Source organism: Pelodiscus sinensis, chromosome 25 (assembly GCF_052426305.1).
Source record: "Pelodiscus sinensis isolate ZL-2025 chromosome 25, ASM5242630v1, whole genome shotgun sequence".
Taxonomy (NCBI): Eukaryota; Metazoa; Chordata; order Testudines; family Trionychidae; genus Pelodiscus; species Pelodiscus sinensis.
Genome location: NC_143076.1, coordinates 8775694 through 8803253, shown reverse-complemented (window position 1 = coordinate 8803253; position 27560 = coordinate 8775694). Strand labels below are relative to the sequence as shown.

Below are 27560 nucleotides of genomic sequence, written 5' to 3'. Positions count from 1 at the left end.
CTGGCGAGTGAGTGACAAAGCAGCACCAAGTACTGGTATAAACAGTGCGAGGACAGGAATGCTAAACACCGCTCATACAGAGTGGAAGGTTTTTTTCTGGCAAAAAAGGTTTGCACCGCCTGGCTTTTAGCTACAATGCAACTTTAGTCAGGAAAAACAGCTAGTTTTGTCAACAGAAAACTTCCACTGCTAGGAGAGACTTTTATCTTTTCCCTCCCTTTATAGTGGACAGAGAGACAGTCTGGACTCTGCTGTTTGTTTTGTTAACAGAACTGGCTTCTGCCAGTGTCCCACAATGCCTGCCCTGTTGGCTGTGCTCAGTGTTTTCATCTCTGCAGCCCTCCAAGCCCAGGCCCCGCTCCAGGCCCTACAGCCTGGGAGCTTGCTGGGCCAGAGCTCCCCAAGCCCTGCCTTGCCCCAGCACTCTTGGGGTTCCTGGGAGCCTCCTGCTTTCCAAGGGTATGTCTACATTACCCCGCTAGTTCGAACTAGCGGGGTAATGTAGGCATACCGAACTTGCTAATGAAGCCCGGGATTTGAATTTCCCGGGCTTCATTAGCATAAAGCCGGCTCCGCCATTTTTAAAAGCCGGCTAGTGGAACGAGGTGTACAGATAGATCGGAATGGCTACGTAGTTCGAACTATCTAGCCCGTGCCGCGTGTAGCTGCGCGGCACGGGGTTCGCACTAGCCGGCTTTTAAAAATGGCGGAGCCGGCTTTATGCTAATGAAGCCCGGGAAATTCAAATCCTGGGCTTCATTAGCAAGTTCGGTATGCATACATTACCCCGCTAGTTCGAACTAGCGGGGTAGTGTAGACATACCCCAAGCTACCAGCTCCTTACTGCTCTTCCCCTGAGTGGGGAACTGCTCTCCCTTATACAGCCCCCAGCTGGGCCCTCATTAGCCAGAACTGCCTCAGCTGGGTCTTTGCTCCGGGCCTGGGTTTTGCCTTTAAAGGGCCAGTGCAGGGCACACACCCTGTCACACTCCCTCCTTTTCTGTCCAGGCTTCCCTCGCCCTGCCTGCCTCCATTCCGGGCCTCCGGCTTACTCTCCCCCTGGACCTGGCTTCCACCCAGGGCCCTAGCTACCGCTGGGTTCTTTCTAGCTGCCTCTGAGCATGCGCAGCAGAGGTGGTGCACCGACCGGCGTGCCCTCCAGAGAGTTGCGGCGGCACAGCTGTCAACTTTACCCTACTTACAGAAAATGAAGAATGGTGTCTTGGAGAGAGAGACATGCTTGTCCCTCTCTGTAGCTGCAGAGGACTCACTCAGAGAGACAAAAGGAGAAAGGAAAAAACCCAAATTCCTTTGTCCCAGTTTGAAAGTCCCACCTACATTCCTACTGGTCACTCCACCTGGCTAGGTGTAGTTAACTCCTTAATCCCCAGGCTGCTGGCTAACCCTCATAATCATGACAGTCCTGGTAGCAGAAAAGCCCCCCTGCTAATGCCACTCCTACCCCTACCCATTTGGGGAACTCTTGGGAAGGAACGTGCCATTTTCCTCTCCCTGGCTGGACTGGAATGCCCTGCGTCCCCACATCGCTCCTGCAGTCAGTTCCCCCGAGCTCTTTGTCTGCGTGTGAGGGAAAAGGGCAGGCAAGTTAATTTTTCGCAGCGCAGACATGATTAAGTGAGAGATACAAGAGTCCTCTCCGGCTTGCTCACCGAGGGGACTGAGAACTGTTCTCAGCAGTGCTGACACCTGCTTGCCACCTTCAGGGGGCTTTTATGAGGGAGTGGAATCGGTACATTATGCGCCTGTGTGAGCGTCAACGGCCCCTTTATGCTCCTCTCCTTAATGTGTCCCTGTGGTGAGAAAGGTCACTTTGCACAAATGACAGCTCGGTGCAGGTTTTACGGCCTGTTGAGTGTCGGTGGCCTCATTGGCGTGTTTCACGGCTCCTCTTGGCTTTGGGAACATTCCGAGTCGCACTTGGTGTGTTGGTGGGTTTCGCCGCTGTGGTAGAAGCAGCAGTGAAGTGCAGGGATATTGGATTCCTGTTTGCAGTTTAAAGAACAGCTGACATAGAAGGGCTTCTCCACAGCTCGTTCTCCCTGTGACTTCCAGTGCACCTTCCATTCCCCCGCCCGCACGGATTGGCCTGCAGCCTGGCGGATCTTAGCGTGGAGAGACACTGGCACCCAATTTCTGTGCTAGGGAAAGCCCGATTAGAGAGCATCCTATGGCAGAACCATGGAATTCCTCTGCTGCTGGCTGCAGGGCGTTTGGCGCAGGGACGCTAAGGAGGAAAGTCGGAGCGCTGGCTGGCGTTCCGAAAGGACGGTTAGCCAGGGCCTAAGGCAGGGAACGTAGCGACTCACAGCAGAAAGGAATATTGTTCTGTAGTCGCAGAATTGTGCAGACACAAAGGCCGCTGGGCACTGAGGGCTGGCCCCAGCCTTTGCTCAGCCAGAGTTAGCACTGTGCTCGGAGGTGTGGGAAGGGCCCAGGCCAGCTCCTGCATAGCAGCTGAAGGGGGAGGAGTTATTCCCTGTAGGGGAGAGGCTACGCTTTTCCGTGCTGTGTGTTTTGCACACAAGGCGGTAAGAGGAGTCCCACAGGGGGCAGGCAGGTCGGCTGGGGGACGCCTGGAGGGGGCATGTTAATACTGAGCTCAGACAGCAGCTGGAAGCAACCTGTGCTGAGACCGAAGCTGCTGCACAGACAACTGGTGTCCCCCGGCGCCCACCCCAGCTCAGCAGAGACCAGCAAACCAGCAGGGGAGGAGGTCAGCCCCGTCATCAGACCTCATCTCCCTCCCTGTCTCTGCACTGCATGGCACAGTCCCTCCCTTCTCCCCGTGCTGCAGCCCACCGCTGGGTGCTAGTGCTGGGGGAAGGGGAGGACTCCACGTTACTATTTTCATTCTGTGCTCCCTCTGAGTTCTCCCACTGCTCTCCCTCCCCACAGAACTCCTGGCAGGAATGCACTTGCCGCCAGGAGCAGCAGGCTCAGCTGGGCAGTGCTGTGTGAGCGCTCCACACGGAGCGATTTCAAAACTTCCCGGGGCAGGGCGAGGAAAGGGGCACATGTCTGTGTAGCTGGGTGCAGGGCAGCTGAGTTCAAACCCATGAGTAGAACAGTGCTGGGGGCACTGCAGGTACCTCCCGGAGGCTAACTGCAGCTACATAACAAACCGTGTCTACATCCCTAAAGCTGCAACGCTGTAACTTTACTGCTGAGAGCTCTGTCCCTGCCGTTGACGTGGATTTTTCCTCCACTGTTCTGTCGACAAAAGGGCCTTGCAGCTGGAGGGCAGCAAGCTGGCAAGCAGTGCTTTTTTTGTGATGGTACTTCCTGGTGCTCAGTACCAGCACCTCCTGATGCAGTACTGGCACCTCCAGTCAGAGCTTACCTGGAAAGAATGGAGCGCACCAGCACCGCTGTACGCAGATGTCTGACAGCTGGCTGGGCCGCGTGTCTTAAAGGGGGCCACATGTCTTAAAAGGGCAATGCCAACCCTACTTTTTTTTTTCCCCTGAACAACTTTTCCCCTGGAGTACCGGCACCTTTATTTATTTATTTATTTATTTTTACAAAAAAAGCATTGCTGGCAAGTATCACTATGCTTCTGCCTTTTCCCTTTATGCCATATAAAGCAAAGTGCGACCCTCTGGTTCAACACACTCCCACCCACCCCTGTGAAATGTCTGTGCGAGACACTGCTGAAAGGCCGCCCTGTGTAAGCACCCACCTTCTCCCAAGCAGCTTACGCAGGAAGGCAAAAGAGCAAGGAGATAAGGAGGACTAAAGAAAGATCAAGTCCCTTCTTTGGTAGCGTAGCATTAGCATCTTTTCTGCTAGCTGTGATGCTGCTTGACAGGTCCTTTCAAAGGCAGCAGGGCTGACTATCAGAAAGACTGAATTTCCTAACATGCAGAGGAAGCAAAGGGAAAAACTTCCTTTGAGAACAGAGCAACTGCTTTAATAATCTTCTGGTTCTGCCACAGGCTAGTAATATTGAGCATAATCTATTCAAATGCATGGGAGAATCTGTCTTTTGAAATGAGGAATCTGCATAAAAAATCCAGGGTCCCCTACATTCTTCATAATACATTTAAACAATTTCAAGTGAAGATCTTTCACTGAAACTTTGTTTTTGAAGTTTGGGGAAATAAAGTTATGAAAGACAGAAGCTTCTTTTAAAAACCGATGCATTTGTTTCTCCCGTGAGCGTGACACACAGTGGGTAAAATTCTGCTCTCCCTCTCATTGGTGTAAACCCAGATGATGATTTTTCTTAGTGGAGTTTACCCCGTTATATGTCGGTCTCCATTTTCTGTCAATTTCCACTGCAGCACAGTCAAGAAAGAACAAACACCACTTTACTGGAAAGTAATTTTAGTGGGGAAGACAAATTTCAGCTTTTGGAAAATGTCCCTGTTTCAGGATGAAATAGTATCCGGAGGACAGGTATTTTGCCCGGTCACTGATGAGTTTTTAATCCATTTACGGTGGGCCATGTTGATTTTTGAATCATTCTCATTCACCACCCAATGTGTTGTGCAGTATGAGGTCAAACTCCATTTTCAAATCTAGTGCATTACACGAACACTGTTGCCTTTGTCAATCAAATTTGTCATAAATCAAGTTAACTTTACATGATCCATTTTCCAAAACCCCATGTTGATTGACATTAATTATAGTGTAATCTTTTAATTCTTTATTAATTGAATCCCTTAAAAGCTGTTCCATTGTTTTTCTTGGGATCGATGTCAGGCTGACAGGCCTGTAATTATCTGGGTCATCCCGTTTACCTCTTACAGTTTGGTCCATTAGCTTTGTTCCAGTCCTCTGGAGATGCCCCAGAGTTACCACCAGCATTATTGAAAATCTACATTGATCCGTTCTTTTAAATCTCTTGGACACATATTATCTGGACCTGATTATTTAAACATGTCTGACTTTATTAACGGCTGTTTAATATCATTTTGAATTATTGTTGGAAAGAAAAGACTTTTATCATCATTCTATTAGGTGAATATATCATCTGGCTTTTCCCCAAATAGAGAACTGGAATATTTATTGAACACTTCTGATTTTTCTGCATCATTGATAACTCTACCATTCCTATGTAGTAATTGACCAATACAATTTTTAGGTTTCCTTTCTTTCTAATATGCTTTAAAAATTCCTTCTGATTATCTGTAACATTGCTGCTCATAGATGTCCCTTGTGTCCTTTTACAACCTTTATCAATTTTCTACAGTTCCTAGTTTCTAAGGGAAATGGGGAGGTAGAGAGAACTTACAGCTCAGAAGTTATAGGTCTCTTATAAATGAGAACAAATTTGTCCTCACTCACAGCTATGCAGCTCTACTGATTTCAAAGGGAGCTTCTTCCAAGAGCAAAATTTGAGCCTTTAGTTTTGTGTGTGTCCAGCCATTCTTGCAGGAGGAAAGCCTTAGTTTATCCGTTCTATTCATTATAATGCATGGTCAGCAATAGTTGCTCAGGCTGGCTGAGACCTTTTTGGAACCCTTAGTGGAGCTGGATAATGGGGTCAGAAATGATTGCCTTATTGCCAGTCTGCATATCCCTAAATCTGGGCCCACACACCATACACGTAGGGTCAGCAGTGTGAAACGTATCACGGAGCAGGCGTAGGGTGGCACAGTCAACCCGAGTTCCTAGAACCCCTCTGTGTAGCACAGCCTCCCAGAAGTGGATGAGAGAGAATGGAACTGGCATGTGACACAGGTCATGCTATGGCCACTCTCGGTTGATGTGATACCAGTAGTATGGAAATGCCCGGCTCATTCCAGCAGGAAAATGGTAATAGCTTATAGGGTAACGGGAGAGCGGAGTATTCAAATGCAAGAAGCAATGGTTCATTGTGTGCTCATGTGACAACTTTTGAAATTGCCTGAAGTATTCGGCATGCTATGCAGTATGGCCTCTAGTTATCGAGTAGGGAATGCAGCAGGCATGGCAGAGTGAACATGAAAATAGAGCCCTGAGATTAAATATAAGAAATGTATTCAAAATCATCCCTACAATAAAAGGAATTGGGTCCTGACAGTCCCAAGCAGGAATATTTCATGTCTGTCTTCTGCCTGAGTTTATTATCGAATCAGCTCTAATTCCCATTCGACCAATCGGCTATTCTGTCACCTGGTGAGGCTAATATTGGCCTTTAAATTGACTTGGGAAAAAATTTCCAAACATGGCTTCAGCAAACCCAGCTTCTTAGAATGACTGGCTGGACTACACCAGGTTCAAAGCATGTATTCTAAACTAGACCATGGTTTTGAAATTAGCTATAGTTTTTAAGCAAGGGGACTAAGGGTCATCTGGTCTGAGTTCCTGCTTAACGTGGGCCATAAAATTCATCCCATGATTCCTACATCATTTCCATAACTTCTGGTTAAACTAGAGCAGATGTTTTGGTTCAGTCTTGATTTAAAGTCTCAAAGTGATGGCGAAGCGACCACCTCCATAGATAAGCCGTTCCAATAGCTAATTACTCTCACTGTCAACCTTATTTCTAGTCTGATTTAATATAATTTCTTTTGCCACCATTAGATTTTGTTGTGCCTTCGTGTCATAGAATCCAGAAATGTAGGACTGGAGAGGACCTTGGTAGATCATCTAGTTCAGTCCCCTGCACCAAGGGCAGGACTAAGTGTGATCTAGAATAGTGCGACTCAACCCACAGACCTCTTGAGGCCCAATTAACACACAGTTGGAGCACATGTGGCATCCTTGGAGCCATGCAGGTAGTATATATATTGTGTGGGTACAGCCCACATAACACATAGAGAGATGCATACACAGCCCACAGTCTTCTATATATTTGAAAGAGAACGTGTGTGGTTTTGTGTCTGTCCATCTGTCTGTCTGTGAGTCTGTTTGTCCAAGCACTCCTCCTAAATGGTAAGCATATTTGGTAGGCAGCTTCTTCTTCTCATAACTTAAAGCAAGGTCAGGGGTTGGTCATGCCAGGACAGTGGGATGTGCCTGGAATGAGATTGTTTCTCATAAAACTGCAAGGGAGGGGGGGTCTGCTATTCGGCACAGTTATACTGTGTAATGACTGCAGGGAGGCAGCAAGAAGACAGAGATGGGCACGGGGACAGCTATAACCCCAGTGCAACTCCATTGGGGCGGCAGGTGGGACAGCTACAACCTCCTATGATTAAGGTCGTTCAGCACTTTCATTATCAGACTCTGGTTTTGTCTGGTTACAAGCAAATGTACCAGGTGTTGCTCAGTTTCTTAACTGTGGTAATGCTTCCTTTGGCTTTTGGTTTGGTTTTTGGTTTGGTTTTTGTAAATTAAAAGGAAATTGTACATGCTTTATTTAATTGATCAGAGCGGGGGGGAGGGTGCAGGAGTGAGGGCAGGAGGCTGGGAGGTATGTGAGGCTCGTGGCAGGGAGCAGGGACTCCGGAGTCAGGGCAGGAGGTGGAGGGCTCAGGGCAGGAAGTGGGGAATGCCAAAGTCACAGCAGAAGGTAGGGGGCTCAGGGCAGGGTGATGGTGCTGGAGTCAGGGCAGGCGGCTAGGAGGTGCAGGGCGGGGGGAGATTATCAGGGCTACCTGTTTCTCCCAGGAGGCTGGAGCTGCAGTCCATGACTGATGACTTCTCCCGGGGGCCAGGGCTATGCAAGTCAGCCTGCAGCGTGTCCACAGCGGGCCCGGGGCGTCAACTGGCCCTGCCCTCCAGCTTATCTGGGGGCGGGCAAGGTTCTGGGGGCCAGCCCTGGCCCCCTACAGCTGGTCAGAGGCGAGACTCCAGGGGACAGCCCTAGCCTTCAGCGCCCCCCAGCAGCCTGTCTAGGGGGACGACTCCTGGAGGGGTGAACTCTGCTTCCCAATCCCTGGGATGGTACCAACGGTACAAAACAGGGGGGCTGAGGTGCTTGGTGGCTGTTTCCCTTCCCCCATTCAGCACTATTTGTGATGGGGGGCACTTACCCTTTCTGGTGGCCAGTAACATGCATAGGCCCAGGCGCAGCTGGGCACTCTGCTGCTGGCATGGCTGCCCTCTGTGGTCACTCTGCAGTACTGCATCCCTCCTCTCTGCCCCCTCCCTTTCCATGTTCTGGAAAATAGTCTCATTCCAGGCACTTCCTGTTTTCCTGGCACAACCAAACCCTGATCTTGCTTTAAGTTATGATAAGAGGAAGCTATATCTAAATCAACAGTGAAGATACTGAACACAAAGAGTTTCTCACATTAAAGGGCTCTCTGCTGGCAAGTCTTCTCATCATGGAGGTTCTTGTCAATTGTGATCAAGTCACCTACTAAATTGCTCTTGTATTGAGCGTCCATTCATTGTTTGCTGCATAGCAGGGTTTCTGGCTCTGCAGCTCCGTACGAAACCCTTTGCAATTTGTGGTAACATTTTTTGCAAAATGCGGGCAGCAGAGCTGGACACGTAGGCCAGTAACAGTCTCCCTAATGTGGTATCTGGTGGTAACACCTCCCTGTTTCTAGTCAGGATCCCCCCGTTTATATAGTTAAGATTCATTTGCTCTTTAAAGGCCTCACTCCTCACCAGAGGGGTGTTCATTTAGTCCTCCCTGGAGTGGAGTGCATTAGGGGTACACCCATCCAGCCGTTTGGAGTGAGCCCCACAGCCCGTCACCAGACTTGGGTTCCTGAGGCTGCAGCAGTGCTCTCAATACAGCTGTGTAGGCAGTGCTTTGAAGATGTGGTTTGGGCTAGGCATGGGCTCTGAAGCCTAGGGAGGTGGGTGCACTGTCACGCTGTCTCTTTGTAGCGCACTGCTGCAAGCCTCAGGAACCCACCTCTCTCGACAAGGGCTGGGCAGCTTCCTTCTGAAAGCTATGCAGATGCACCTCGACTGGCCTGCAAGGAGCCATGTGGGGCAGAGTGTAAGTTCTCTACTGCATGTCAGCACCCAACTGATTGAAACAGGACTACAACCCCATTAGGGAACATTTAGTCTGGGTCAGCAGGGTCCACAAAGGCCAGTTAGAGGATGTCTAATGAGGCGTACCGGAGCGGTCGACAAAGGCTTCCCTTGTTGACCGCGACGCGTCCAGACTGTTGCGCTGTGCCTCCAAACATCTGATCGGCGCGGCGCAGCGGCCATTTTGATGTAAATGAAGTGGCGATTATTTAAATTGCCACTTCATTTTCCTATGTCTAGTAAACTCATCTACATGGCTCCGTCGACGGAGCTGTGTAGTCTAGACATACCCTTAGTGAACAACACACTCGTGTGTGCTAAAATGTACACCCTTCTAGTGCAGGCTAAATCCTTGTGTAGGTAAACTTCTAGCTACCAGGTGACAATGCGAGCTCAGTTGTTTTCCACTGTGACTGTTAAGTCTTTTTCAGAGTCCCTTTTCCCAGGCTACGATCCCCCATCATCGAAATGTGACCTGCATTCCGTGTTTCTAGAAACGTGGCTTTGCTTTGAAATGCATTATTGAAATGTGCCACTTCCACATCATCCAAATTGCTCTGTAGGACAGTCCTGTCCTTAATGTCCTTTCAGCGACAACAGATGCCTCCCGCAAGGTGTTAGCTGATGATTTTCTTAGAAGAAATAAGGGCATGCATGTGTATGCAAATAACGGGTATGCAAATTGCAGCCTCATTCGTGATGGGAGCGATGTGCGGCTCTGCTAGGACCTGCTGGGTCATTGCCCCTCTTTATAGCTGTTATAGTGAAGGATGGTTTGAGGGGCTGTTCTGTAGGAAGTGTAGGGAGCCATTTTCCGTAGAACATATTTCCAATCTTAAATGTTCAAAAATTATTATTTGAGTTCCAGAAATCCTGAGACTAGCTTGACTATTGTGACATTCGAAAATGTAATAACTTTGGGATTCCCCCCCCCCCCCCCCTTTGTCTTCTGGTGTTGTAATCTATAGAGTTCATGTTTGCAGGCTTTTTTTCCTGCAACCATTAGGACTAGAAACTTGCTACCTTTTTTTTCCCCATGAAAGCTGAGATTGTAGCATAGCCACATAAATCTAGGGGCCAGGGCTTCGTGAAAAGCACCAAATGTTGTGAGACTAACGGTAAAATCCTTCGAGCTGGCAACACTGAGAATATTTGGGTTGTCTAGGCTTTACTTTTATTGATTCAGATGAAAATGATTGCCTTTGTTTTCCCACAGACCTTTCAGCAAACTCTTGCCTGCAGCTTCATCACAGCCTATATCGAAGAGCTGCTTTTTAACCCACTCCAGAGTCACCTCTTTCTAGTGCTATCACGCAGCAATATTGAAGCCCATTCAGGCAGTCCTCAAAAAGCACCTGCAGCTTCCCTGCTTTAAAATTTTTTTTCTAGTCATAAATAGTGTGAGCAAAATTAGAAGCTGCAGGACCAGAGAAAATCCCTGTTACTCTGTCTCCCCGTGTTGGGTGTAATTGGAGCAACAATTCAAAATTGAGAGATCATTATGTAAACGGGGAACAGGTTAGGTGGGAGGCAGTGCCCAAATGTACAGAATTGATGAGGAAATGTTGGACAATGGAACCTACTGCCGGCAGGGTCCTGGAAGCTCCTTTGGTGGAGGTTTTCAGAAGGACATGGGGTCTCCATCTGTCCAAGGTCCATTAGACACAACAAATCCTGAATCTTGGCAGGGGTTAGACAAGATGACCCTTGCAATCCCTCTTAACTCGGGGGCTGTGTCTAGACTGGCAAGTTTTTCCGGAAAATCAGCAGCTTTTCCGGAAAAACTTGCCAGCTGTCTACACTGGCCACTTGAATTTCCGGAAAAGCACTGACGATCTCATGTAAAATCATCAGTGCTTTTCCGGAAAAACTATGCTGCTCCCGTTCGGGCAAAAGTCTTTTTCCAAAAGACTTTTGCCCAAAAGGGCCAATGTAGACAGCATAATACAGCGAAAATGGCGATCGGGGCTTTTTTGCGGAAAACCGCGTCTAGATTGGCCATGGACGCTTTTCCTCAAAAAGTGCTTTTGCAGAAAAGCATCCTGCCAATCTAGACGCGCTTTTCCGCAAATGCTTTTAACGGAAAACTTTTCCATTAAAAGCATTTTCGGAAATTCATGCCAGTGTAGACGTAGCCTACAGGTCTAGGTCTGTGAAATGTGCAGCGTGGGAACGGAAGGGTCATGGAGTCCAGTTCCTGCTGTAGCCAAAAGCTGCATCACACAATCCTGGTCATTTGTTTATCGTGCTTTTCCTTAAAACGTGTGAATTGTTTGCCCTACTGCTTCTGTTGGGAGGCTGTTCCAAGACCAAACCATCTTGTAAATTCAAGCCTAAATTTACTCATGACCAGTTTATACTCATTTGTCTGTCTGCTAACATGATCCCTTAGTTGAAACAGCTCCTTTCTTCCTCTCCAGTGCCCACCCCTTGATGTATCTGTAGAGGTGTCTCATCCCTTCTCAGCCTTTGTTTTGCTAAGCTCCTCGGGCTTGTCTACGCAGGGCGGCAGCATACCCGAGAGAGGTGATTTCTAAAGTGCACTACAACAGCCACTCGCAAGAGAAGAGGACGGACGCTGGCTAGTACGGGCAGGTTGGAACCAATTCCATTTAAAAGGAGGCTGTTAGAAAATGTAAAGGTGTTTGCTACCAACATGAATCTGTCGGACTTTTTCTAATAGTGAAGCTGTGAGCTAGTGAGCAGGAAGAAGGTGCCCAAAGAACAGTTCATGGCGCCAGTGGCCAAGCTTTGATCAGGCATTAGCATCAACATGCTGATTTAATTAACTCAAAAAGGGAAAAGGTAGTTAGGTGTCTAGATTCACAAGGCAGCCATGTAACTGTGACAGCAGCTATGTGTTAAAATGCATTAATATTCCCTTTCCATTCCTCTCACCTGTTTAAAAGCTGCATTACAGAGACCTTTGGCCAGCTGGCTGTGAAATACATTCTGTCTGCAGCCACAGAGTTAATACGGCCTCTTTACACCCCACTTGGAATCTGCCAAAGCCTTTTCTGCTGTCTTGTAACCCGCAGCACTAGCCTCCCCATCCTCCGCCAGAACAATACATTCTAGGCAGCGATTCTGGAATTGACTTTCCACTTGCTGACTTTCCGTGGTGTTTTCCAGCTTGTGACCATGACGGTTTCTTCTGTTTTTCTTCTCTCCTTTGTTATCCCATTTTCTCAATCCTCCTCTTTTTGCCTTAGGCTTTGTCTACAGACGTAGGGTGTCTAAACTCTTGGAAAAGTTTTGCTAAATGTTATATATAGAACACATGAACGCAAGGGGAGCTGGTAGATGCTGATACAGTTGCACTCGTTCTCAGAAGTGTCCTCTTTTTTGCAAGTTCAACTATGGTAACTCTACCTCAAGCTTTGGCATCCTTTAGGGCAGGAGGACTTGGGCTTCAGCTCAGCCCTTCCCCCCCGCCTGAGGATACGGGGATTGGAGTGCAGTCCCCTTTCCCAGGGTCATGTGGTTTTTTTGTTGTCAAAGGGGGTGGCGATGCAGTGAAGTTTAAGAAACGCTGCTGTACATGAGCTGGACAATGGGGGAACAGGTCTAGTATTCCTGGATTCCCTGCTGTTTTGCAGGTCAGACCCTTCCTCTTCTAAAAAGCCTTAGTCTGGAATCTGGGTACGTTCTCTTTGTGGGTCTGGGGTCTTCTTTCTGAATGGTTCTGGCATCCAGCAATGATGTGCTACCCCCTGGAAGAGCTTCCAAGGAATATACCAATGCAGAGACACTCCAAACCGCACAGGGCAATCACGCACACCGGCACACTCTGTCGAAAAGTCACACAGACACCAGTGAGATCAGCAAAACAACAGCCAAAACAAGTGGGGTTTGCTAACGCAAGAGAGAAAGGAGACCGCCATACCCACAATGGCCACCCATGCAAACATAGACTCCCTGGCACGGCTCAATGCACATATAAATAGAAACACATACAAGGCACACCCGTGTAAATGCACAGACACACGCACAGGAGCACCGACAGAATGTGAGACCGAGGTGCACACAGGATCCAGTGGCACATAAGCACAGAATCACAACCACACACACAAACACCCAGGGGGTCCCATGCATTTATGCAGTATCGATACTGCACAGTCACAAAGAGGGAAGCAACCCCCCCCCCCCCCACTCCCGCACAGCTCTGCTTTGTTGTAAACCCCAGGGCTTTCTTCTCTTGTTTTAACAGATGACTGCTACAGCACAACAGCCGGCGAAGGCACAGCCAGTGCACATCACAACACCCTCGGCAGCGGCCAACACCCCCGTCCCCAGCACTCCTATTGACCCTCAGGCACAGCTGGAGGCTGACAAGCGAGCTGTCTACAGGTACAGGGGAACGACTGCCAGGCTGCTCTTTAATGTTCCTTCCCATCTCTGGGGTGGCATACACTCATCTGTCTGGGGGTTAACGTCAGCTGGAGTGGGGAGGAGGCATTTGCTCGGGAGCCCTTGCCAATACATCCCGCAAGACGCAACTTTCGGTTCACTTTAAGTCGGGGATACCCAAGCTCCAGAAGAAAGAGCTTTGCTCTCTTTGCTAGGGAAATCAGGGTCCTGCACGCAGCGCGCTGAGCAGTAGGCAGGAGAACGTGACCCCAGGAGTCCTGGGACGCTGGGGATCAGGAGCAATTAATACTCATATTTTAAATGTTTAAATGTTTACACATATTTGTATTTTTTTGTTTGTTCTTGTAAGCCACCTTGAATATTTTAAATAGAAAGGCCGGGTAAAAATATTGAAATAAATAAAATAAATACATTAATGAATTAATACATGATATTGGGATGAAACGGCCAGTGGATACTGGGGCGTTCCAAAGTCCTTCGTTGCTTTCCCCTCCTGAGGTGTCTGGCTTCTCACCTGGTTCCCTCGGAACATCACGGTCTGAAATTACCGCCAGGTTCAGTTACTGGGCTACTGTCTCATGCCTGGGTGGTTGCCTCTGGGACATACCTAGTCAGCCAGACCTGCCCTCCTGGTCGGCTCCCCCTGCGGCCCACGCCCACATGCACAGCAGCACTGATGCTACAGGAACCAGCCCATCTCAGGGCCGAGAGCTAGCCCATGCGATACACCAGGTGCCATCACATCAGGGCGATCTGTGCACTGGCCCGGGGGGATTTCTCGGGTAGAGGAGAACATTTGCTCTTGAGGATTATAAACTGTCTGCATTGTTGACTGGGGAGCCCAGATGAGCAAGCAGTAGTGCATTGATACTGTAGCCTTAAGGGGACCCGGGGATTCCCTGCTTCTCCGTGTGGCACCTGGCTTCCTTCCTGTGACCCAGGGAAAAGATTCTGCCACTTCAGCTTTCGGGCCCCTAGTTAACTGGTGGCATTCTGGGGTGGGTTCTTGGCAGGGGGGAATCTTCACCCCTGGAGGTTTTTACGGTCCACCTGGCAAAGCCCTGGCTAGGATGGTTTAGTTGGGCTGGGCCTGCCTTTGGGCAGGGGGCTGGACTCTATGACAACTCAAGTCTCTGCCAGCCCTGGGATTCTGTGACTCCTAGGGGTATGTCTAGACTACAGGCTTTTGTCGACAGAGGTTTTGTCGGCAGATACTGTCGACAAAGAGCGTCTAGACAACATCCAGTTCTGTCGACAAAGCAAGTCACTTTGTCGACATGACAGCGTAGACGCAAAGGACAGTGTAGATGCAAGAACGCCTTCTGGCGACAGAACTCTGTGGACGAAAGGCGTTATTCCTCGTAGAATGAGGTTTACCGCCGTCAACAAAACTGCCAAGTTCTGTCGATGTTATGTCGACAGAACTTGGCGGTAGTGTAGATGCAGGGATAATTTTGTCGACAAAAGTCCACTTTTGTTGACAAAACCCTGTAGTCTAGACACACCCTTGGTGAAGAGATCGAGAGCTGGATTCTGCCCTGCCCCGGGTCAATCATTTATCTGTGCAAAGTAGGTGACTGTCAGAATGGCAGAGTCCCGGCCCTGCTTTGCTCAGGGCCCCTCCGTCTAACCAGGCCAGGGGCCAGGGCCAGGTTGTGGTAAGAGCAGCCCTGGACTCTCTACCTACCCTGGCAGGGGCTCCGGGGCAGGGGGGAGAGATGGGCCAAGGGCCGCTGCCAGGTGGAGGATCTTCCAGAGCTCCCCACAGCCCCCTGGATGGCGGTTACCCTGGGAAAGAGGCGAGGCAGGAGTGGTCCCACAAAGGGGGCAGGTTCTCGTGGTTGTCCCACTTTCATGAGGATCGATCCAGCACCTCTGGAACACGTCTTCTCCAACTGGTCTTCTGGTGGCTGGCAGCTCTTCCCCTCCCCTCATCTAGACACAGATCCCCTGACCATTTATGGGTCAGCTCTTTGGTGCTGCCCCACCCTCTGTATGGTGGCATCTGCTCTGCCCTGGGGGGGCTGGGCCTACTTCATTCACAGAGGCCAGGCACCCTGGGACAAACCTCTTGGGGATTTTGCTGCGTGGATTTCCAGATGTTGCTCATTGCCGTTGCACGGCATTGTATTTACAGGTGTCATGTAGTTCATCCCCTGAGCTCCTCGGTGGGCACTTCTGAATACAAGCTGTTGCTGTTCCCCATGCCCCGCCCCGCGAGGGGTGTCTCTGAGCTCACAGGGCGCGCCTCTGTCTTCTTAGCTCATACCAACCTTTTTACTCTGCCAGGCGCAGCTTGAGAAGAGAGTAGGGGCACAGGGCAAAGAAGAGACAGTCTGTGGCACTTAGACAAACCCCAAACACAGCAACAATCCAGGAGCACTTTGCCCCTCAGAACCAGAACGAGGCAAGTTCTCTCCCCTTGCTGCAGAGCCGAGGATGGAGCAGGGGACTCAGCTGGTGTCAGTAAGCACATCCAGCTGCACAGGCACAGAGCGACTCGCGTTTGTTTGAAGGCCACAGTTAGCCTGGGGCTCTCAGACTGCAGGGACTTTGTTCTGATGTTTCCAGATTGCTGGCAGCCGGTTTCAGGCACCACTTCTCTCTCGCTCTCATCTGAGATCAATCTCTTTATTAGTTCACCTTTGGGGTTTGTAACTTGCTGCTTAAGGTTTTTTAACAACATTGTAAACAGGATTAATAATTTTAATCAGTGTTAGCAAGCTGCTAACAGCAGCATTTCTCTCCAATCCATTGCAGATCTACTTTGAGGTTACAGATTAGGGGTTTGCCATCTTACGGCCGAGACACTGCTGAATGTAAGAAGAGGCACTTTGCTCTATAGTTCATATCAATTTGTGATTCTTTTTTTTTTGCCCCCACGTGTTCCAATGTTGGATGGACATGATGGCAATGTGAAGTGGAGTTCACTGCACAAGTCCCACTAAAACCAGTGAGACTAGGTACCAAGAACATAGGGAAAGGTAGGAGAGCTGTCCTGGAGGCCAATCTAGGTTGCTAGCTGAAAAATTAAAGTCCAGGACCTCCATGGTAGAATTCTCTGAATGCTTCCCGTTCCATGTGCAGGGCCGGTTAGGCAGAACTGCAAGGTCAGTGAGTGGGCAAGACAATGGCATTGGGGCGGGGGGTTCAGTGTATTAGGATCAGGGGACCCTTTTGGGAAAGGAATAGCCTATACAGGAAGTCCTGGGACCACTGAAACCAAAATGGAGCCAGATTGATAGCATGTAAAATAAAAAGGTGGTGGAGAAACTATGGGCAGGAGGGGAGCCAACAGACAGACATGTCCCATAGGGGAGACTCTATTAATGGGGATTCTATATCCCATAGTAAACAGGAGAGGATAGAAGATGCTAAAGTACAGATAGACTGTTTCTCTTCAATTCCTAACAAAAAAGAGCCCATTTAATTACATCACATGAAGGCAGACAACTAACTATTGACAAATGTTATAAATGCTTATCTACCAATACAAGAAATCTAAATGCTAGGGGCTTGTCTACACTTCAAACACTACAGATACAATCTCCATTGCTGATGATCTACCAAGAGTCATTGGACTTATATATACTTGTAGTAAAGCCCAGAACCAAGGTGGAGGAGTTGCAAGTGCGTTAGAGGATAGAATTATAATTCAGAATAAGCTGGTCAAATTGGAGAAATGGTCTGAGGTCAATAGGATGAAGTTTAATAGAGACAAATGCAAAGTGCTCCACTTAGGAAGGAACAGTCTGTTTCACACACACAGAATGGGAAGCGACTGTCTAGGAAGGAGTCCTGCAGAACTGTCTAGGGGTCGTAGTGGACCACAGCCTAAATATAAGTCAACAATGTGACACAATTGAAAAAAAGAGCAAACATGATTCTGGGAGGCATGAACAGGAGTGTTGTGTGCAAGACACGGGAAGTCATTCTTCCTCTCTATTCCGTGCTGATTAGACTTCAATTGGAGTATTGTGTCCAGTTCTGGGCACCGCATTTCAGGAAAGAAGCAGAGAAACTGGAGAAGGTCCAGAGACGAGCAACAAGAATGATTAGAGATCTAGAGAACATGACCTAGGAAAGAAGATTGAAAGAACTGGGTTTATTTAGCCTGGAAAAGAGAGGGCAGGATAGCAGCTTTCAAGTACCTAAAAGAGTGTTACAAGGAGGAGGGAGAAAAATTGTTCTCCTGGGCCTCTGATGATAGGACAAGAAGCAATGGGCTTAAACTGCAGCAAGGGAGGTTCAAGTTGGACATTAGGAAAAACTCCCTAACTGTCAGGGTGGTCAAACACTGGAATGAATTGCCTTGGGAGGCTGGGAAATCTCCATTCTTGGAGATTTTTAAGAGCAGCTCAGACAAACACCTGTCAGGGATGGTCTAGACCAGGGCTACTCAACTTTGGAAGCCCCGGGGGCCACAATGATATTCACAGCACATGTCGAGGGCTGCAACTTAAGTGTGGTTGCATATACATGCAAATATATAAGCAAATATATGCAAATAGCTTCTTTCACACTAATCTTTTCTTTCATACAAAGATTAAGGCAAGACTACACAACACGCAGGCCCCATTTAAGTCAGTTCTGCTGATATTAATAAAATATTTACCCGATTTCCACCCATATGACAGCACTTTTAATGAGCAATGACAGTCCAGGAATTTAACTACTAAAACTCATGTCAACAGAAGACCATTCTATTGACTTGCTGGTGTGGAGTGTGTTCCCAGTGGATCAAAGGATGTTCAGAGGATCCCACCCATGGGCCACGTGTTGAGCCCCGTGTAAACCCAAATCACACCACTGACCACATGCTGAGTAGCTCTGCTCTAACTGGTGCTTGGCTTTGCTGTGAGGGCAGGGGACTGGACGTAATGACCTCTCAAGGTACTAGTAGTCTATGGTTCTAGTAGTCTATGGTTCTGTGAAGTCTAGGGACTTGGGTGGGGCTCATTTTGGCTTCCAGCAACACATTACTGCTGATATCCTTGATCCTCTGAAGTCAGGTTTCAGACTAGACTGCGACACAGTAATAGCTCTGGTTGTGCCTAGCCTATGCAGGAATAGACAGTGGCTTTCATACATTTCAAAGACTCAAGAGTTCTCATAAATGAAGCCTTACAAGGCTCATAACTGCCTTTTCTCCTTTTTGGCACACATGCGAAACCCTCCTCATTGGCTTGTGGATAATAGAGGCTCCAGTACAGTCAATGTACGGATATGGTTGTGTCTCTGGCTGACCAAGTCATACTAGCATGTATTTGGGTCAATTCCTTGTGGTAGATCAAAGTACTGGTTGGATGTGTAAGTGTGCAGTTAGATATTTAAACTCCATGAGAACTAATGGAACATTACTGGTCTTGTTTTTACTTATCTACTCCTGCAAATATTTACATGGGAAACATCCTCGTACTAAATTACCCGTCAGAGAAATATTGTGAAAGAATTAAGGACTGTAACAGAAAATGCTATATATATATAGTCAGAGATTAAACGTCTAAGTGCATTCCTCATGCATAGTCATCGTAGGAAAAGACCTCATGGGTAGAGAGACTGTCAGCTTGTCTCCTGTGAGAATATATACATATGAATTTATTAAAAGATTCTGTATATCTGGATTGTCTGGATTCTAGCAGAGCTGAATATCTGAACAAGAAGCCAAAGATCCCCAGAATTAAGCTGGGTAGCCCTGAAGTACATTAGAGAAGCTACCAATGCATTACATCACTGCCACCATTTAGAGTTGTTATAAGAGTTGCAAACTGTAATTTACTGGCTCTTATATTTTGCCTGCTTCAGTCACTCAACATACTCCTGGGGGTATTCTGCACTACGGTGTGTGTGCATAATTAGTGAACCATGCATATTTGGGGGGAGTCTAAGCGAAGGGCACAAGGACAAGGGTATGGGGTGCAGGGACACAGGAAGGCAGGACAGATTTGCCTGACTGAATGGGAGAAGTTAGGGGTCAGCCAGGAAGCACTCTAAGGGTATGTCTACACTGCCACCCTAGTTCGAACTAGGGTGGCTAATGTAGGCAATTGAAGTTGCAAATGAAGCCTGGGATTTAAATGTCCTAGGCTTCATTTGCATCTTGCGGGGCGCCGCCATTTTTAAATTCCCTTTAGTGCGGACTCCGTGCTCGCGGCTACGCACAGCACGGAGTAGGCTCTCTAATTCGAACTACCGTTCCACGTTCCACGAGTCCCGGGCTTCATTTGCAACTTCGATTGCCTACATTAGCCCCTAGTTCGAACTAGGGTGGCAGTGTAGACATACCCTAACAGTTCCCCCTCCCCCTGCCGCAAAAAAAAAATCCAACCTGTGCCTGACTTTTCCCATCCACACCCAACAGCCCTCCAGGTTCATGCCCAGGCTCATTCCCAGAAATTATTTCCCTCTCCCTCAGCTTCTCTGTTATCCCTGACTCCACCCAGCGCCTGGGGAGTGCAAGAAATATGATTCTATACTGTAGTTTACATTAATTATTACTCAGAGTTCTGTATTAATATGCCTAGCAAGGAATCGATTTGTAAAAAAATATTTTCTGAATCATTTTTGTTGTCTGCATAGTTATAGGCATACTTGCTCACAAGGATTTTGAAATAAATGACCAGAAATAATTGAAACTGATGTGATTATACTGTGACAAAGTATGCAGAATTTGAAAATACCGTGCACAGAATTTTAAAGTTCTGTTGCAGAATTTTCCATTTTTTAATGCAGAATTCCTGCAGAAGCATAAGAAGCTCTTCCTTATGTTTCATTTCAGAGGGAGAGTTGGGGGCTGGCAGGGTATTAGCGGAACAGACTTAACATGTGTACCTCCTGCTTAATTGCGTTTGTTAACAAAACAATTGTCATAAAAAATAATTTAATTTAGTGAAAGTGTTTTACTGTCCCCAGGCTTGGGCCTGGTGAGGGGAGTGGTAATTTTGTTGATTTCAGTCCCTTAACGTGGTTATAATAGGCAGAATGTTTCTATTTCATAAAAAGAAGTCCAGGGCGGAGGGGGAATCAGTTGTTCTCATTCAGGATAGAAAAAAGAAATGGAGCCAAGATGAAGAGTTGAATGGTTCTCTGGAACCCTTGTACACCACACTCAATGCCTGGAGGTTGGGGAGGTGGGGGTTAATTAAAATTTCTTGCCTCTGGATAGCATGAAGCTTCAAAACCACGCCAGGGATTTTTCATGTCATGTCAATGAATTTAACAAGCCCCATTTGATTCAAATTAATGCCTGAGCTCCTCGTTTTATGGTCTGATCTTAAAAAATACAGATAAAGGAAAAATATTTGGGGAGCTTAATTTGTTCTCTCGCGGTCACACACATAAACACACCCAAACCCACGCATGCAGACAGAATCATTCTGAGAAGGGCTGCATTGTTCACAAAAGAGAGCAGAAGGAAGGCTAAAGCAGGCACATGACATGCTGCTAGCTTGTGTGTGTGTGAGCAGAGCAACGTGGTCATGAAATGTTTGGCTGCCCTCTGATTTGTGCTATGGGAAAGAAGTCTCTGATCCTAATTGGCTCATATGGGAGCATCTCTTTAGTTAATCAGCAAGGCAGCGGCACACAGAGCCTCTTTGGCAGAGATTAATGATTGCAAAATAATGTAAGAAGATTTGCAGATCGGATGCGCATCTGTGCCGATTGTATTATTTTTGTAGCACTTAGAGCGCTGCGATGGGCCGAGTGAGGTGCCATAAAGTGCTTATGGCCAACAGCTTGGGATGCCAACTTTGCTCACATGCGGCAAAAATAGCCAGGGAACGCGGAGGCACTTCTTGCATCTTCACATATTTTGCTCATGCTGCTTATTCTGTCGGACTCTTCCGCTTTGCCCCACTTTCCCCTTCTGAAATACACTCGTTACTATGGAAACGGTGGCATCGTCCGTATGGGAGGGACTTAGAATGTCTCCCGATGTAGTGTAAAGTCACTTAACAGCTAATACTGGGTTTGGGAGATCCTCAGGGGTACTTTTTCTGTGACCGAGCTAGCAGGGAGGCTGCTCCCATGGAAGCACATGTTCAGGTGGGGTTCACTTTGATTACTTCCGAGATGGGATTTCCCTTCAAACTTCTATGGCAGTCAGGCATACTGCAGGTGAGCGTTGCAAGTGGGTCAGTTGCTTAGAGACAGGCCTTGTCTCCTGGGAGAAACTTGGGGTGTGCCTGAGGCCTGGAGTAGCAGGTCAGATGTAGAGCTGCTGCAGCATCCGCCCCTGCCCCTCAAGAAGATGTTTAGGCCAATGGACCTCAGATGTACTAACCGGGCAATTTCAGAAAAGAGGGATGTAAAAAATGATCCTGTGAGAGAGTTAAAATTCATGGAGGCTACTCCAGGTACAACAGTACAGTCCCAAAGACAGTCCTACCCCCCACTTAGGGGTTGGGAAGGCAAGAAAAGAACCAGTCTGTTTTAATGGGAAAGTTCCGGAGGTTATTTGGACCCAACATGTAGAGCTCAAGAAATGGAAATCCAACTCTGGGGAAGCCCATAGAAAGAAACATAAACCAGAGGAGATAGAAGGTGAAAGAAAGACTAGCTTATTCAAAGGCTAAAGGAATTTGAAGAGCAGTTCACCAAAGATATAGAAACACATTAGATTAAAAAACAACCCAGCCTTTCAGTATCTCGGTAGCAGAAAGCCTGTGAGGGAATCTTTGAGTCTGCTGGGCTACCAGGGAGAAAAGGCAATAATTACAGCCGATAAGGATACTCCCAGAGCAGGGGTCCCCAACGCGGTGCCCGCAGGCGCCATGGCGCCCGCTGGGGCATTTATGTGCACCCGCCTAGTGACCAGGGCCAGCCCAAGCCATTCTTGCGCCCGGCTTGCGTCCCCGGGCACCCGGCAGCCCCAAAAGGTTGGGGACCACTGCCCCAGAGGACACGTGCCTTGGACTGTTGTAGTGATAAAGAGGAGGTATTGCCAGGGACTAAGATGGCAAGAGAACGGCTGATGGAAGAATCTGATAAGTTAAGAGCAACAAGTTACCAGGCCCAAGTGGTACCTCCAAGAGCTCTGCAGAAATTAAAGTGTCCGGTGTGTCTGTCACTGAGCAGCTTACATTGCTCACTAAAATCAGCTACTAAACTGGAAGACTGAACTCTAACGAATGCACCTATCATTAAAAGAGACGCTTGTGATGATACGGAGACCAGTGCATTGTAACAGGAAAATTGGTTGAAATGATAATTAATATAGAATTATTATAAACATAGAAAAGAACAAGTCTCAGAGGGGTAGCCATGTTAGTCTGGATCTGCAAAAGCAGCAAGGAGTCCTGTAGCACTTTAGACTAAACAAAGACTGTGAATGGCTAGTCAATTACAAAAGCAGTTTCTTCTCTCTTGGTGTTCACACCTCCAGATCAGCTGCTAGAAGCGGGCCTCATCCTCCCTGATTGAATTTACCTCATTATCTCTAGCCTGATTCTTGCCTGCATATTTATACCTGCCTCTGGAAATTTCCACTACATGCATCTGACGAAGTGGGTCTTTGCCCACGAAAGCTTATGCTCCAATACAGTACATCTGTTAGTTTATGAGGGTATGTCTATACTGCCATCCTAGTTCGATACTGCCATCCTAGTTCGATACTGCCATCCTAGTTCGAACTAGGGTGGCTAGTGTAGGCATTCGAACTTGCAAATGAAGCCCAGGATTTAAATATCCCGGGCTTTATTTGCATGTTCCCGGGTGGGCGCCATTTTTAAATGCCCCATAGTTCGAACTCCCTGCCCGCAGCTACACGCGGCACAGACTAGGTAGTTTGAATTAAAGCTCCTAATTCGAACTACCATTACTCCTCCTGCAACGAGGAGTAATGGTAGTTTGAATTAGGAGCTTTAATTCGAACTACCCAGTTCGTGCCGCGTGTAGCTGTGGGCAGGGAGTTCGAACTATGGGCATTTAAAAATGGCGCCCACCTGGGAACATACAAATGAAGCCCGGGATATTTAAATCCTGGGCTTCATTTGCAAGTTCGAATGCCTACATTAGCCACCCTAGTTCGAACTAGGGTGGCAGTATAGACATACCCTAAGGTGTTACAGGACTCCTTGTCGCTTTTATAGAGAAGAACAGTGTATGATAAGAATAAAGCAGCATGGGGGAAAAATTGTATGTCGATTATCTGGCTATGTCAAAAAATACAACTACCCATTGAACCTTTATTTTGATTTTTAAGAAGTTTTTGATAAGACCTTCACAATCAGCCATGGATAGGAAAAGTGCTGTCCAGGGTCAGAAGCTTGCTAAGAAAGAGAACAGAGAGGGGGAATAAATGCTTTCTTGTCAACATAAGAAAAGATCAGTGATGTTCGGGTGCCAACCCAACTCTAGTGTCTTGAATTGCTTTTGTCTAATATATTTATCCATGACCTCAAACGGAGTTGAGCATGGAGGTGGCAGACTTTACTGGGGATGATAGTACATGAGACGTTGTATATGAGTCAACAGTGTGTTCTTGTAGCCAAGAAGGCTAATGGCATATTAGGTTGCAGTATGAGGAGCATTGCCAGTCGATCCAGAGATGTGATTATTCCTCTTTACTTGGCTCTGGTGAAGCCACATCTGGAGTAGTGCATCCAGTTCTGGGCTCCCCATTACAGAAAGGATGTGGATGCATTGGAGAGGGCCCAGCAGAGGGCAACCAAAATGATGAAGGGACTGGGACACATGACCTATGAGGGGAGGTTGAGGGTTTTGGGCTTCTTTAGTCTACAGAAGAGAAGAGTGAGGGGGGATTTGAGAGCAGCCTTCAACTACCTGTAGGGGGCTTCCAAAGAGGGTGGAGAGAGGCTGTTCTCAGTGGTGGCAGATGGCAGAACGAGGAGCAATGGTCTCAAGTTACAGTGGGGGAGGTCCAGGTTGGTTATGAGGAAAAAGGCTGGGTTCCCTGGGGAGGAGAGGAGGGAGAATCTCCATCCCTAGAGGAGTGTAAGTCCTGGCTTGACAAAACCCTGGCTGGGATGATTGAGTTGGGTCTGGTCCTGCTTTGGGCAGGGGGTTGAATGCAGCGACCCCTGAGGTCTCTTCCAGCCTTGGGATTCTATGAATCTATGACCTGATTTTCCACTGAATTGAACTGTAGGTGATCACTTGCACCTGCACCATTCTGAATGGTTCGGGTCTTACAGCCCGTCTGCACTCACTTTGCACAGATGTAAACAATAACAGCAGATAGTCGGTTTGGTATTTGGCCAAGAAGTCTTATGTTTGAGGGTTTCAGGTTTTCAAACAGACACTTTCCCCCAAGCACAACTTCTAGTGTATGTCTAGACTGCAGAGTTTTCCCTGCCGTGTCCAGGGAAAGTATCCGCTTTCAGAACAGTTTCCAAAAAAGCAGGCGCATTCTTTCGGAAGTTCTGTATTCCTCATTTTATGAGGAATAAGGGATCTTCCAAAAGAAGAGGTTTTTCCCACATTTGTCCCCATGTAGACAGGCCAAATGTTGGAAAAACCTCTTCCGAAAAAAAAGCTGAAAAAGAATGCAGTGTAGACATAGCCCTAATGACCTGCAGTAGTAATGGGGAATAGCCTGCCACTCCTAATATTTAACTTCTCTGTCTAACCGCACAATGCATCTCTTCAGATAACTAGCTAAAAGGGTATTCTGGCCCTTGCCACACAATGAGTTTAATGTGCCTTGTTTATAAGTACCTCCATGGGGAGAAGATGCTGATACTAGATTTCCAGAAAGCCTTTGACAAGATCCCTCACCAAAGGCTCTAAAATAAAGTAAGTTGTCATGGGACAAGAGGGAAGGTCCTTTCATGGACTGATAACTGGTTAAAGGCCAGGAAACAAAGGGTAGAACTAAATGGTCAGTTTTCTGAGTGGAGAGAGGTAACAAGTGGAGTCCCCCAAGGGTCTGTCCTGGGACCCATCCTATTCAACTTATTTATGAATGAGCTAGAGAAAGAGGTAAACAGTGAGGAGGCAAAATTTGCAGATGATACCAAACTGCTCAAGATAGTTAAGACCAAAGCAGAGCTTCTAAAAGATCTCACCAAACGAAGTGATTGGGCAACAAAATGGCAAATTAAATTGAATGTTGATAAATGTGAAGTAATGCACATTGGAAAAAATAATCCCAACCATACATACAACATGATGGGGACTAATTTGCTTACAATAATTCGAGAAAGATCTTGGAGTCATTGTGGGTAGTTCTCTGAAAACATCCACTCAGTGTGCAGTGGCAGGCAAAAAAGCAAATAAAATGTTAGGAGTCATTAAAAAAGGGATAGAGAATAATCTTATTGTCGCTGTATAAAACCACGATAGGCCCACATCTTGAATACTGCGTTACAGATGTGGTTGCCTCATCTAAAAAAGATATATTGGCACTGGAAAAGATTCAGAAAAGGGCAACAAAAATGATGAGGGGTTTGGAATGGTTCCCATATGAAGAGAGATTAAAAAGACTTGGACTTTTTATTTTAGAAAAGAGGAGATTCAAGGGGGATATGATAGAGGTCGATAAAATCATGACTGGTATGGAAATAGTGAATAAAGAAAAGTTATTTTCTTATTCCCACAATATAAGAACTAGGGATCACCAAATGAAATTAATAAGCAGTGGGTTTAAAACAAACAAAAGGAAGTTTGTCTTCGCTCAGCGCACAGTCAGTCTGTGGAACTCCTTGCCAGAGGATGCAGTGAAGGCTGGAACTTTAACAGGATTCAAAAAAGAGCTAGATTGATTCATGGAGATTAGGTCCATCAGTGGCTATTAGCCAGGATGGGTAGGAAGGGTGTCCCTAGCCTCTGTTTCTCTGGAGGTGGGTGATAGGGGAGGGATCACGTGAGGATTGCCTGTTGTGATCCCTCCCTCTGGGGCATCTGGTATTGGCCACTGTCGACAGACAGGATACTGGGCTAGAAGGACCTTTGGTATGACCCGTATGGCTGTTCTGATGTTCTTATGTACTAGAAAGCTCCTTAAACTAGGAGCCAAAGGCAGGAGAAGGTCCAATGGAAGTTGAATCTAGAAAAATATCAGAGTAGAAATAAAGCATTTTAACAGTGTTGGTAATCAACCATTGGAGCAGATCAAAGGTGTGTGGTAAATTATCCATTTCTTGGAGTCTGAAAATCAAGACCACACCTCTGTCTAATAATTCTCAAATTCAGCCACACTGTATTGATCTTAATCCTCAAATTGCTATCATCATAGTTGTCCCTACAGGCCTTGAGTCTCTGAATCATTTAGTATACAACATGCCTTTCCTCTGTTATTATTATACAGCTATTTGTGTCCATCATAAGAATTCTTATTTACTCCGGAGAGGGATTTTTTCCTTTATTTTTCCTTTTTTATGTGTTTGTCTTTTAAAACTGCCTGGTTAAGAATAGAGTAAATTAAACCCTGAAAAATGTGAAAGCCCTAATAATGGTCTGAGCTAAGCAAGCGCCATCCAATGTAGAGCTAAATGGGAACCTGGGGACAGCCACATGACTCTGAAGAGCACTTAGTTTCCTGTGGTCTATGAGCAGCAGCACAATGCTTAGTCTCCGTGCAGCATCATCAACTGCGTCATCATCCCGGGATGGAGTTTTTTCGTCATTACGCGTATGGCAGAAGGAAATTAGACTGACAGTCCATAGCAATGGTTGGACCTGCAGGGAGATTCATCCCCAGTAAAAGTTTGCCACCTCCCTGCTCACCTCCGTTTTGAGGTCATCAGCTGCTGAGCACTTGCTGTTCTCGATTGCATCTGATGTGTGAGCATGCCCAGGTGCACAGTTGTCAGAGACGTCAGCCATGGTAATAGCTGTAGGGTCGGCTGCAGCATCCCTTTGAGTGCCAGGCTCATGGGTCGGTATATTAGCGCCGCAGACCCTATGCCTGCTCATTTCCTTCTTACCACCCATGCTGGTTAGTTATAGCACTTTGTCTCACAGATCTCAAGCGCATTAGCGGGTCTTAGTAGCCTCTGTTCTCCTCAACTTGTCTGTAGTTTGTAGGTAGTTCGTTAAAGGGAGGTGGCATACCAGCGCGGCTGCCCATCAGAGACTTCTGGAGGGATTCTTAGTGAAAGGCAGTGACTGAGCTACATTCTGAAGTTAGTGCCTTGCTAAATGATCATTCCCAAGGCTACTCCCAAGGAGATGTGCCTATGCGGATCTGGTGCAGACAGTGCTAGATCGATAGAATACGTCCCTTGGGCAGATGGATTAATTGCCTGCTCTGATGGGAGACCCCTTCCCCTCTGTGTAGCTGAGCCTGCACTGGAGCAGCACTGTGGCACTGTGAGTGTAGACATTGCGTACATGTTAGT

At 47.3% G+C, this 27560-nt stretch overlaps 1 protein-coding gene across 15 annotated transcripts in view; it reads left to right on the top strand.

Moving 5' to 3' along the window:
- PKNOX2 (PBX/knotted 1 homeobox 2) overlaps positions 1 to 27560 on the top strand; it is a 341221-nt gene that overhangs the window by 199945 nt on the left and 113716 nt on the right. For all 15 annotated transcript variants that reach the window (XM_075909457.2, XM_075909454.2, XM_075909458.2 and 12 more), the window contains one exon: positions 13097 to 13236. In XM_075909457.2, coding sequence (XP_075765572.1) covers positions 13097 to 13236 — 140 coding nt within the window. The remainder of the gene's footprint in view (positions 1 to 13096; positions 13237 to 27560) is intronic.